The sequence below is a fragment of the Ptychodera flava genome, chromosome 5 (genome assembly GCF_041260155.1).
Source record: "Ptychodera flava strain L36383 chromosome 5, AS_Pfla_20210202, whole genome shotgun sequence".
Lineage (NCBI taxonomy): Eukaryota > Metazoa > Hemichordata > Enteropneusta > Ptychoderidae > Ptychodera > Ptychodera flava.
Genome location: NC_091932.1, coordinates 36,283,938 through 36,297,391, shown reverse-complemented (window position 1 = coordinate 36,297,391; position 13,454 = coordinate 36,283,938). Strand labels below are relative to the sequence as shown.

At 38.6% G+C, this 13,454-nt stretch overlaps 1 protein-coding gene across 1 annotated transcript; it reads right to left on the bottom strand.

Moving 5' to 3' along the window:
* Positions 1 to 2,805: 2,805 nt before the first annotated feature.
* Positions 2,806 to 13,151, bottom strand: LOC139132600 (uncharacterized). The gene is made up of 3 exons (XM_070698882.1): positions 12,734 to 13,151; positions 6,140 to 6,255; positions 2,806 to 4,716 (listed from the first exon to the last, which is right to left on the bottom strand). Exons 1-3 carry the CDS (start codon positions 13,053 to 13,055, stop codon positions 4,696 to 4,698), a joined length of 459 nt encoding a protein of 152 aa, XP_070554983.1. The 5' UTR covers positions 13,056 to 13,151; the 3' UTR covers positions 2,806 to 4,695.
* Positions 13,152 to 13,454: the final 303 nt, after the last annotated feature.

Sequence of the window (13,454 nt, the reverse complement as noted above, 5' to 3'; positions counted from 1 at the left end):
TGTAAAGTTTTGAACAAGCAACACGTAAACATGGAAAACAGTTACAACAATCTTCACCTTTTCTGAAAAATCTGTCATGCTATTTGAATATAATTCTGTCACTGTAACTGTTCGGGACAACAGTAATCACGAAAAATCGAATACAAGATGTTGAAAAAATTCTCTGTTTGTTGATTATAAAAGCATTCAGTGATCTTGAATCAGGAGTTTAGTCGGGATATTGAGTCATTGAATATGCATATGCTATATTATTATTGGGACATACCTCGAATTTTCGATTTCTCAATTATCCTGCTTTATTTTTCAAGTCAAATTTTTTATAGTTAGTTTCCAGGTTTCAATGGTAGCCTGACAGTTACACGTTAACGGAGTGTTGAAGGCTAGGCAAAATATATGACATACGCTCATCAAGCTACTTACTTCTGAAGGTAACAATTGATGCCTTCCTTTTATATTTTTACTGAAAAAGTGACAAAGACGGAGAGTATATTGTGATCGAAGCCTGTCATATTTGTGTAGACTCTTTGCATGTTGGACTTATCTCAATGACTTCCGTCAACAGAGTTTCCGTCATTAGAGTTTGCAGGAGAGGAGTCATCATCGTCCGACACATCTTCGTCAGACATATCATCGTCAGATGTGCTGTGGTAGCTCATGACGTCATCGTCAGTTGTGTTATTGTCATCTGAGGAATCATTGTCATACCATGTATCGGTGTCATCGTCACTCGTTTCGTCGTCACTTGTTTTATCATCAATTGTCTTATCGTCTTTTGTTTCTTCGTCGTTACTAATAACGCTGATTGATATGTTCTCGAACTGAAATGTACACTTGGAATTATGTTGAAGAAATGTAAAACCATTTGTTTTCAGATGGCCCTTGAACTCTTCAGTGTTTTTAGGGCTGAAGGCCTTAATAAGCTTAACATGGAGTTTACTTTGACGGTGTGTACCTGACTCTCGAGCTGCTAAGACAAGTGGCTTGACAAAGCTATTTAGATCACAATTTTTGAACGTCAGTTTGTCAACGGTTCTACTATCCAATAACTCCGTCAACTGACCTTGCGGGTTTTGATCGGTTGATGCGAGTTTTCCGTCGATAACGCTAACATTGGTGAGATTCGGCAATAAACAATACTTTGCAAGATTCTCTATTGTCACTAGACGTGTATGCATTTTAGAGTTTCCTCTGAATTTTGTGTCTGGATGTCTAAATGTCAGAGATTTCAGATGAGAGCTGTCCTGAAGAGCTTTGCACACCTCTATATATGCTTTATTGAGGTGATCATTTTTTCTTATCAGCGCGTCTTTCATATCGTCACAGTCATTGTAATTATTTGGTTCAAGAAACATGGTAAACTTGAATTTGACAACTCTTGACTGACTCTCCGTTGTATGGCCATACTTGCACAAGATCGCGACATTTTTCCCTTGAAAACCTATTCCATGAATGATCATTCCATCCATTGTAACGTTTTCCATCATTTTTGTGATTGATGCAGCTTCACATTTCTTACGGAACGATATCGATATATTTTTGAAAAAATGATATCCTTCCACAGTGTGAATAATAGACCTCACACAATCATAGTTTGTCAAAGGACAACCAAAATATGACAATTTCTGGCCATTGACTTTGTCAAATTTACGTAGCTCCTGTTTGATAACAGTTGGCACATCTTGAACAAATGCGTGGTTAGTGTTATCTATGAAGTTAATAGTATCAAATTTAGAACAGGTCAATATATAATTCATGATAGTGAACGAGTTTTTCATTCGGAAGTCGTATTTTATCTCCGCATCAGTGTTCCTCTTCTTTGAGATAAAATCTAATAGTGTTTCCAGACTATAATCTTCATCAGCTTTGCAAATGTAAATTTTAGCCCTGAACTTCCCAAAGCGAACGGTTACTGAGGAATGGGGCGTTCTGTCTGTCGTACATTCATCATTACAGAGCTGTTCAAACAAGATACGAAATGTAACAGTTTTAATGTTTTCGATTTCTTTCAGCCTTTCGCAGATATTGACCATTACACTGAGATCGTAGAGTGGCAAAAACTTGATGCAGAACTTCCTGACTCTGACAGAACTGAGTTCTTTACAAAGTTTGTCCACAGTGTTACTGTTAAGATCGTCACAAACCAAATTGAATGTAACCTTGTCCATTTCAACTGACGTAAACTTTGCAAAAGCATTTCGATGTTTTGATCTCTAAAATCGCACAAAATCTCCAGACGAACTGCCAGTCTGTTGTCATTTTCGGATAACTGTCGTGATATCAACAGAAATTCATCGTGAATGTTAGAATTCATGTCACCACCAATAACAAAATCAAAGTCGCATTTTTCACATGTTGTTTTAATTTCGATTTGCACATTTTCATCCCAGGTCAGATCTCGTCCACACAATTCGACACATATTTTTCCAGGTGACTGCAGTTTCTGTACTCTCTTAACCGTCTACATAAAATTTCGACGGAGTGTGAGATGCTGAAAGGCTTAAAATTACTAAATTCAAGATTTCTTGCTGTGACATGTTGCAAAAAATCTATCAACTTAGCTATACTCTGACCTATGTCGGTTATCCCGTCTTTTTCAAGACAATGGAACTTCAGGTTTTCTAAAGTTTCTTCCTGAAAACATGACAGTATGTCTTTCACTTTATTCTTGGCATTTGGGTCGTCGGGACAAAACGCTAATGTTAATTCTGCGTTTTTACCTGGAGGTTGTCGAAGCTCTGCTTCTTTGGTCAGATGTGCCATTACTATGACTCTATTCTTCATTTTCTTTCCTTATTCCTTGTTCAAGTTTTTCTGAATCGTAAATTTCATTGATGCAGCTATCAGTGATTCGTTCGTCTCCAGAATTTTACTTAAGTCGATAACGTTACGTTGATCAAACACAACACGATCAAATACGATTATTGTATTCTGACATAGATTCTGCGAAAGTGGACTATCAAAAATTTTATTCGGATTAAGGGTATGGTATTCACAATCGATTACTAAAACAACACGATTACGTTTTTTATTTAATTTCCAAGCATCCTTAATAACTTTGGTGAGTTCTATAACTTCAAAACAGAATCTTGTAAAAATCAATATTGTGGCTCTCGGATTTAACAACTGTGATTGAAGTACAGATTTGTACACTTTTAATCTATCTTTCATTTTTCCTTCTGTCTGACCCTTTAAAGCTATGTAGTCAATTTGGATGTTGGTCAGTGACTCGGCACATGTGTCCACTGCATTTTTATCTACTGAACCGCTCTCAAACAAAAGATCAATATCACTGCCTTTATTCCATAACCGTTTGAAGTCTACGCTGTAAAGCTTCTGTACGTCAAGGAAGTAATCCTCGTAGAACTGGTAGACCGCCACCCGTCGTTTCATTACCGCGAACATTTTAGTTACTTCTTCTTTTAACAGTCCGGCTGTGAATCTAGGAACGTCACTAATTTTCCAAGAATTTCCCCTGCTGAATAGGGAACTGTCGGACACTATATCTGTAAATTGCTTTTGGTCTTTCTTACAGAGATGAGCCATATACTTTGCGGCAAAAAAATCATAGAAAGTTCGGTGATAGAATTCGTACTTCATCGGTGCGGATGACTTTGGTTGTGGAATTCTTGTAAAGAAACCAAACTTACAGATATGGGGATACCTTGATTCGTCTTCGTCGCTTAAATTCATTTTATAATCACCTGTCTTAATGCAGTCATAGGCAATTTCCCCAAGGTAAATCAAACTTTCTTCTAAAAAGTCCTATTTTCTCCTATCTTTATTCCTCTTTTATCACAGTATCTATCAATTGCATATTTTACAATCTGTTCATACAGATCAGTAACATTGCCAGGTAGTTGTTTACCTTGAATTCGCATATCTGCCAGCATAATGGTATTAAGGGGACTCTTCATCAAATCTAACAAATCATGTTCACGTCCATGCGATCTTATCTCTTGAAAAAACTCGTCACAGGCATCTTCCGATGACGCATCTTCATTTAAATAAGTATGCGTCGCCGCAAAATGTTTTTTAATCGATTTCTTAACCTTATCTTCGTCAAACCCCTTTATTTCAATTTGTTTCTTGTATCTTTGTTTTGGGTTTTTGTCCCGAACTTTTCTCGAAGTTACAATGACAGTGCATTCAGATAGCATTTTACCGCTCAAAATATCGTTGAAATAATCTGGGAATTCTTTAACAGAAAGTTCATCAAGGCCATCAAAAATCAAACATATTTTCGACTGTGTTCGCACAATGAAGTGAAACAAATCATCCTTGTCTACAAGACCTTGAAACACTACATCAGATATAACATCATTAAAATCTTTGTCTCGATTTCCTAGTATTTTGTGATAAACACTTAGATCTCTCAATTCAATAAAAAATACTAAATCAAACATTTTTAGAAAACCGTGTTTTTCTTCGACCCAGTCTAATACAATTTTTTTACAAAAGGTAGATTTCCCATACCCCGGGTCACCTTCAATTAAAATTCGTGATGACAAACCCTCGGTGAAGAGTTGTTCTCTTGATATTGCTGGAGTTTGTTCTCCAGTAACCTGTAAGTCTTGGTCAACGTAGACATCTTCCAGTCTGATTGCATCTGTTCCGTCCCACCATGGTAAAGGAAGGATAGTTTCATATGTCTTATACTTATTTATCAAAATATTTCGCCAGTCTGGATACGATTGTTTAGACTTCTGTCACCAGCCCCTGGATGGGTATGTGCTGCTTTTATTAATAAAACATTCAAAAGTGAGAATTTCATTACATACGAGGGACACTTGAGATTGTGACAATCCTTCATTTCAGGATCATTGTCATTCTTTTTGACTTTTTCTCCCTGACCCGTAAAGTGATTATGGATATGGCGTACGTCACAAAATATCTTGTCGCAAACGGAACTTATCTATACATCTTATTTTGCTGCGTACAGAGAGGAAATATTCTCGTATTAACTTAGTTATTTAAGGGTCTATAGCTGTGACTTTGCATGGTTTTGTGTCTATTTTTTAGATATGTCAAATGCAAGAGTCTGTCCTCGCTCAAAGCATGTTTAAACATCAACTTCATAGTTTACCAACGCAGGGCCTATGCGTCTATTCGTGAAGAATGCACATTTTACATTTGAATTCTCGCCCAGACTATAGAATTCACAAGTCGACAATAACAATGCAGTTTACATAATGTAGATTTGTCGACTGGCTAAATAACATTAATCTCACAGGCTTTTGGGAGTAGAACAAGAAACTGTAGTTGACATTTATAACAAAAATAATGATAAAAATACAATGATACGGTGTCGCTCACATCTGATCAGAATTGGTACAGTACCAAAGATCAACAATTAATGTTGTTTCTATCCGTTAAGTGCAGGAAAATTCTACGTTGATGTTATGACAATGATTCTGCACAGTACAACCAGAAAAACAACAAAAGAATATTTAAACCAGAAAAACAAAGAATGACAAAAGTCAATAAGTCTGAAACTTTAGTACTGGGGGTCAACTTTAGCAACATGCATACACACAGCTAGTCCCTATTAGTTTAAGCAGGTCTGTTAATATGTAACCATATGTTGGTACGTAACCGTTCATGAACAATGACAGGAAATGACTCAAGGTCAGCGGAGTTTCCTGTTTCAGTGACTGGCATGCCACCACTCCTGCTATTTTGCACGATTGCCCTTTTTCTTACCTCATTTGCCTATTTTTGACACTGACATGTTCATTTGAACAACGCCACATCTCAACCCTTGGGTCTACCTGTACACTAAATACTGAGATGGTAGGTACGGCAGTTTTGAAGCCTTTGCGTGTGACGGACATACATTCGCACATACATACAGACATACAGACGCCAGCGACAGACATATATTCGCACATACATACAGACATACAGACGCCAGCGACTCACCATATAAGCTCTTTTTGGTATTTATATACATACCAAATACGAGTTAAAAAATCATCAATCTTTACAGGCACTGGCCCTTTCATGTTAGAGCTGTCAGCGTCATTCTGACAAGACACTAAGTTGCAGCACAGAGTGTTGCTGTTGGCCCATAGACTCTACAGTTCATCTCATGTTTCGCTTGCCCATCGTGAAATTAGACACAAACAGTTCGAGATCTTACCAGATAGATCAGACTTGCATCTCTTTGTCCTACAGTGTTCGGTCCATCCGCAGTCTCTCCACATGTGTGGGGGGACTGTGGTCCATCTGAACTACGCCTTTTCATAGTAACAACTTCTGGAACAACAAAAGAAAAATAAGTAAGATAACGATAACATCATTTGTGCCCATGATACCGGCTTGTTCTTCGATGACATTCCATGAGTTTTTTTTATAATTGCCAAATTGAGCCAAAAGGGCCAAACTACCTACATAGACCCAAGAACGATTCTTTAAAGTAACAAACGGACACGCCAAGGACTTATGCACTATTTCTCCTATATAAAAGCAACGTATTAGAGCGGCAAACCTCTGTTATTTGGTTAAGGGAGTGTGGCAAAACTGATCCCAGCTAAATTTAGATGCAAAACATACCGTCATTTTTATGCTACCTTTTGTATTGGACGAGATTCCTATCTAAATTCATCATAAACAAAATAAGAGATCTAAAACAATGTCAGATAAAATACATCATTTTATGACTTGGATCTGAAAGCCATATCGTGACACTAGAATAAGACTATGTACAACAAATATTTAAAATCCACAATTTTGCATGTCAAAGGTATCTGAGAAATCGAATTTGTCGATGTTGGTTTCGCCTATACTGTGAAAATATATGTATTTATGAATTGAACCATAAAAGAGACGTCCAATACGCCATTGTTAAAGAAACATGAAAAATCAAGTCAGAGAAAGAATGTGAGAATAAAGGAAACAGTCTCATCGGTACGTCTAATTGCGTAAGAGTTATTTCTTTTTGATGTTCTGCAGTGGAATACAAAATGTAACAATTTTACAAATCTGATTTTGTCGACGATGGAACCTCGGCAACGCTTTTTAGGTCATCAACATGACGAGTCTGAAGAATTTATGCACACCAAAAAACCCAATTATAGAAATGAATTTTAGTATAAATTATCTATGCGACCCTGCTTGAAATGTTGTCTATCTGAACACCAAGTAGTGTGTTATCTGCAACACTATCTTGGTTCCGAATGTCATATCAGAGACATATCAGAGTCGTCTAGGCGATAAATTTGGGTCAGAGACATCAACCTTGGAACTTTTTCGTGTGTTTTTAATTGTCATACTGTTTATAAAACCCATTGAAGGAGATCAACATTCATTCTCCCTTCAACTTCAACTCCAGACACACACACAAAGTTCGGTCGTCGACAACAACGATTTTCTAAGCTTGCCATTTTGAGACAAAGTCGAAGATGACTCATGAAGATCAAAAACAGAAGTGGGCCAAAATTGATCCCTGAGTTACAACGCACGTAATCGAGAAACTATTGGAGTGTACACCAAAACAGCTAGCAAATTCAAACGAAATGAAATTGAGGCTTCTACTCGATTTCAAATCTTAATCATTTTTCCTGTTTGAATAAGGGGATAAACCTTGGCCGATAAAGCGATTTCGTAGCTTACGCCCTAGACTTGATACAAATTTGTGAGGAAACATCAATTTAGTGAATGACATGAAATATAGTAATCGCGACAATTTTTGCTGTCCGCGATTGCGAGATTTAGATACTCGCCGAAGCGAGAATTCAGAGCATGCGCAAATCCACTATCAAATGTGAAGGTGCGACTGCGCAGAATCGTATCGCAGAATCTGCGTCAAAACATTTCAAATATAGAGTAACATCAACACGTTAAAACTTTGCCGAAATGACTTAAACCAAGTCTACCTCCACCACAGGCGTACGGAACGTTTCGTAGCTCGTCGTCGGATGGGAAGTGACTGACACTTTGAGGCCGAAGGCCGAACCTCGGTACTGTATAACATTACTAATACAGTTAATAATGTTATACAGTACCGAGGTTCGGCCTTCGGCCTCACAGGGGCCTCACAGTGTCAGTCACTTCCCATCCGACGACGAGCTACGAAACGTTCCGTACGCCTGTGACCTCCACCCGTAAACAGATCTTTTTACGCAAATGCCGCGTCCGCTTTTTGCAAGGACTATGTCAACAAGTCGAAGATCGAGTTTTATACCAAGTGTAACAGCATCAGACGCGTTGTCTCTGTCGCGTTGCCCGTCGAGTTGCTCCGAGTCAACAAATCGTATAAGCATACAGAACCACGACATGACGGCCTATCTTGCAGAAGAAATATAGGAAAGCTCACGTTTCTGTAAAGCCTTGACCCAACGGCATAGAGAAGAAATGTCGAAAAAAGTCAATAACAATTAGAGCTTCAACCTGCCGACCGATGATCGTCAGTGGAAAAAAATACAGCAAAAAACCTCAAAAATACAGAAAGCCACAACTTACGATCGGTCGTGGAGAAAGAATTACAAAATAACAGCCGCGACCTGGCGACTTTCATGACCGACTCGAATGGCGCATACTGAAGTATTCGCGACCTCTGAGAATTGAGTCGTGTCAACTGTCGTGCAGCGCTCTCATATATAAAATGTTGGTTCATTTTGGGTCACATAAGCCGATTGCACTGCGGCGACATCCGGTTAGAGGTGGACCATTTGATATCTGGGGGTATGGACGATTTAGAAAAAAAATTCCCAGCGATCAATATTTGATACAAAAATCAGCCAGAGGGGCTTAGAAAAAAAAAGATGGTTCAATAAGGTGAAAGAAAAGAAATTCCATCAAAAGTTACTTTCTGAACATATTTTTATTTTCAGGGCGCCCTTGGGGCGCAAAGTGAATACTGTGTCAGATACACAATAGTTCTTGGCCAAATACATTTGGAGAGTGCTACATTTAGATAATGTCTTCTTCATATAGCTCGATTCCAAAGGTATAATTGTGGTCAGTACATGTAGCAACTTTTGGCTTGAATCGATAGCATGATCTGGGTCCCCGGGAGAACTGGCTATATGTTAGAGTGATTGTCGTAAGTGAGCCGTCATTATTTACGGCCTTATGGGGTTCGGAGGAATGTAAGGGGTGTCACTCAAAATATTGAAAACTTCAAGGGGGTTACTCAAATGTAGAGAGGAAGAAGGGGGTTACTCAATTGTTTGTGCGAAATTAATTGAAACACCTCTCAGATTGCACACATTGCACATATCAATTTCTCAAAATTTTCGATGCGAGAGGGGGTACACCGATGAAATTCCTCCGACACAGGCCTAGGTAAGAAAATATTAGCAAAGCGTACGGTCCATATCGTCAGGATGGAATTCTAGATAGCTAAGCTACGAAGTCCCACCTATGAGATGTAAAACACAGATAGTTGATGACAAAATCTAGGTTGTCAAGACGCAATTTTGACGATTTTTCCCGTCATACATGCCGTTTCAACATGGCGGCCTAGGATAACGTCGATGCGAAGGCAGCAGTCGTGGTAAGTTTTTACCGTTATTTTTAGTTTTGAAGTGAGAAATCGTGAAAAATGTATCGCCTTCCGGGTCAAATATCATGGAAAATGCCCTCGTGAAGTATTTTTGTCGAACGTTTGGTATTTTTAGATAAGATAGATGTTAATTGCGGACTGCTGTGGGTCTGCTAAGCAGATCTGTGCGATATCCATAGAAAACCACGTGCGTATCAGTACAAGTATGGTACACGGTATGGTGCAGTGCAGTGCAATTTAAGATCTCAACTCGTTGACTTGGTCGTATACAACATGCGACTTCTACCATCTGATCTTTGAGATTACCGTATGTGCAGGGTCTAGCTTATTAAATGGTACTCATGCAAAGTTTGCTCTATTTCCTATTAGTATTTGCAAAATCGCACAGATCTGCTGGTAGACCCACAGCAGTCCGCAATTAACATCTATCTTCTCTAAAAATACCAAACGTTCGACAAAAATACTTCACGAGGGCATTTTCCATGATATTTGACCCGGAAGGCGATACATTTTTTCACGATTTCTCACTTCAAAACATAAAAATAACGGTAAAAAACTTACCACGACTGCTGCCTTCGCATCGACGTTATTCTAGGCCGCCATGTTGAAACGGCATGTATGACGGGAAAAATCGTCAAAATTGCGTCTTGACAATCTAGATTTTGTCATCAACTATCTGTGTTTTACATCTCATAGGTGGGACTTCGTAGCTTAGCTATCTAGAATTCCATCCTGACGATATGGACCGTACGCTTTGCTAATATTTCTTACCTAGGCCTGGACAACCCCCGGCCGTAACTAATGACGGCTTCCTAACGGTGTTTCGGAACCAAAGTGCGGGTTCCTTCATCAGTCGCTCGAACTGTTTGTTTTCCCACATGTTAGTTAGATGGTAAATGGTAAATATATGTACAAGTATTGTGTTCCAACTGATTATCTAATGTGCAACATTTTAACTCCGCACACAGTAGAGGACTGTACATTTGTTGTTGGGAAAAAAGTATCCAAATGAGGAGTGCGAGAAAAAAAATTACCAGTGATCATAGAGAGAAAAAAATTGGAACAGTGGATCAGGTACGAAAACAAATGCAACCTCTTAAATCTTCCAGGCCCCAAGGATACCAAATGATCCACCCCTTACTCATTACACTATCGTATACGACAATAACGAACCCTAGCCATAGAATGCCACTGAGGTAAACTTCGCGTGTGATTGTGAGTAATTGCTATTTTATATGCTTATTGATTCTTGACAAAGGGCAAACCGATCCAAACTTAGTCTGTTCCCTATATGTCGAAAACCAAAGAAGGTTTCAGGGGCAGACTTGATATTTTAGGGGGCTGTGTTGATGTTGATTTTGCCTTCTTAGGAAGCGCTTCCCCTGATGATCGTCACCCAATTCAGTTGCGTCGCCTATGTCGCATACAGCACATGCACCCGTTCTATCATCGACATTATAATATGTTTGTCAGAGAGTGATGTGCTTGACTGCTCTCTGCTTTCTGTCGATTTGTCACCCAAAGGTTTGCCCGACTCAGAATTTGACGTATTTGTTCCTATGAAAATATGCGGTGATCAAATGATTGCATTGCGATAGAGATCGCGCAGCGTACCTGCACAATGCTAAAGCTGCAACTTTCCACGAATCCATCATTGATAGTGGTTCAAGTTCTGCTTTCAAAACTTTACTGCTATCAAATCATTAAGATAAAATTGCAATAGGATCCATGTGAGACTGAACCGCAACTACGTCGTCGACTATTGTATTCGATGCGTAGGCGTACACTGCATGTCAAGCACGTCACCAAAGCTGAATGACAGGCGATATTTTTGTCTTTTCCGAGGGAGTATTATGGCAAGAAACAACAACAAAGTCACAGGTCACTACACTATGCGCTTTTGGTCACCAGCAGGCCGAACAAAAAAAACTAAGCTGTTCCGATAACCCGACCTACCCTATTTTTGACCTGCTGACCCAAAATTTTTAGAGCTACGTAAACAGGGTAAAGTAGAAAAAAACGAAGGGAAAAAAACGTAAAATCACGCTTTCGGTAGCATCGACATGTCTTTTTTGTTTTCATTCCTTTAATGTATGATTTCTGGAAATATGGCCAGTGTTTGACGCCCTGAACCCCTGAAAAATGTATATATAAAAATAAAATGTTTTGGAAAAAAAATCCCTGCCTACCTACCATATTTTTGAAAACCATATTATCGGAACGGCACAATGCATATTTATTTTTTTAGCCTCATTTATTGACGTCTTTGCTTGCTGTGTTTCTTGCGCGATTTCCGCGCTGTCATTAACTTTTTCAGTGCAGACAATGGCTCGAAATGCACAATTTGCGCAATTGCGCAGTCGGTAGAAAACTCTGACCATGATTGAAATTTTAAAAAAATGCTGTATTAACTTAATTATTTTAAGTCAGAAAATTTCACGACTTTTTAAAAAAATTAAATCTCAATTGTCTGTGAATTGGTTTACTAGCATATGTTAAATATTAACCTGTAAGCCTTTGCTTCTATTAAATATAAGCTAGATTACACACTCCCGACTTTCCTAAACAATTCGAGAAAATTAAAACGATAAAATTACATTCAACGAAACTACAAATCGATGAAATGCAATTGGAGTATCGTTGAATGTCGTTGATCATAATGTCGTTGAAATGAAATGTCGTTGATCTTAAAAAATGGGTCTGAGGTAATTGTCACTTATTTGCATATTGAATAGTTAGCAACGATGACTAATTACCGCTACACCACAGTCCGGATGAGTCAGACTGTGACTTCATCACTTAATTTTAAGTAAAGGCAGCCAATAGTTTTCACGAATAGACTTAAGCCTTGACCGACTTCTCATCTAGGTAGCCTTCATCGTTGCGACTTGTCAGCCTTGTTGTTGGTTTTGACTGTGTCTGTATCTCAATCCATAGTATGAAGAACGACAACACGGAAGTACATTCCTTCACGTCTGGTCTTGTTGTGAAAACTTTGTATTATTTTGTGTACCTCTTTCATTTTCGGTTGGAAGTCGGAAACTGTCAAACATACCTTCAATTTTGTACGTATTTTAGGGGCATATTTTGTCGCCAACATAGTCATCAACCAAACTGATAGCTGACAATGACCAGTTCTCGATTCACATGTTAAAAATTAACATAATAAGTTAAGTATGACGCATCTACTACGAAAACAAACAACTATGTTTTGTTTACAATACATACCTGTTTGCTGTCCAGCCATGTATTGTGCAGCTCCATCTCTGCTGGACTCCTCAAACTTTCTGACTAACTCAGCGATATCGTTTCGCCCAACCTTTAGGAGTAAGTCCCTAACGAGACCTAGGTTTTTTGCTGATATCAGTAATTGTTCTTCCAGCTTCACAAGCACGTCATAAAAGCTGTCCAAAGATTCCATGTCCGTCATCGGAATCGTATTTCTCAGTAATTTCTTCATCGCTTTGGCTTCGTCACCACGCAGCTTCGAATGTATATCATAGTACAGGTCATTTAGTGGACTGATGCGTGGTTCTCTGCTCTCGGACATTCTAACACAACATTGAAAAAAAGGTGTTGAAAAAAGGAAGTGGTATTGTCGGACGAAAATCTGTTGTAGTATCCTTTCTTCCGTATGCAGTACTGCGTATGTGTCAGATAATAGACAGCTAGTTAATTTTAGACTTTGCCCAACCTACTTGGCAACGCATTTATTAGCGGCAAGTCCCAAAATAAAGCCGTCAGGTGTTCACTCATGTGCGTACTTGTGACGAGGAAATGACAACAGTACATTTCATGCACTCCTTAACGAGTTAACCTTTCAAAATAATTTTGAGACATGAAAAATGAGCATAAATGCAAAAAAACCAGAAGTTCAACTTCTTTTAGCGTGCTTCCCATGGCATACTTCAAATATTCATATTTTTCATTCAAAGAGGACACATACACT

Bases quoted from the DNA above. Each gene is read 5' to 3' on its own strand.
- LOC139132600 (XM_070698882.1), bottom strand. From the start codon at position 13,055: ATGTCCGAGAGCAGAGAACCACGCATCAGTCCACTAAATGACCTGTAC. The intron at 6,256-12,733 runs GTATGTATTGTA...TTGTTGTTCCAG, and splicing joins CATGGCTGGACAGCAAACAG to AAGTTGTTACTATGAAAAGG. The intron at 4,717-6,139 runs GTAAGATCTCGA...ATACCCATCCAG, and splicing joins ATGCAAGTCTGATCTATCTG to GGGCTGGTGACAGAAGTCTA.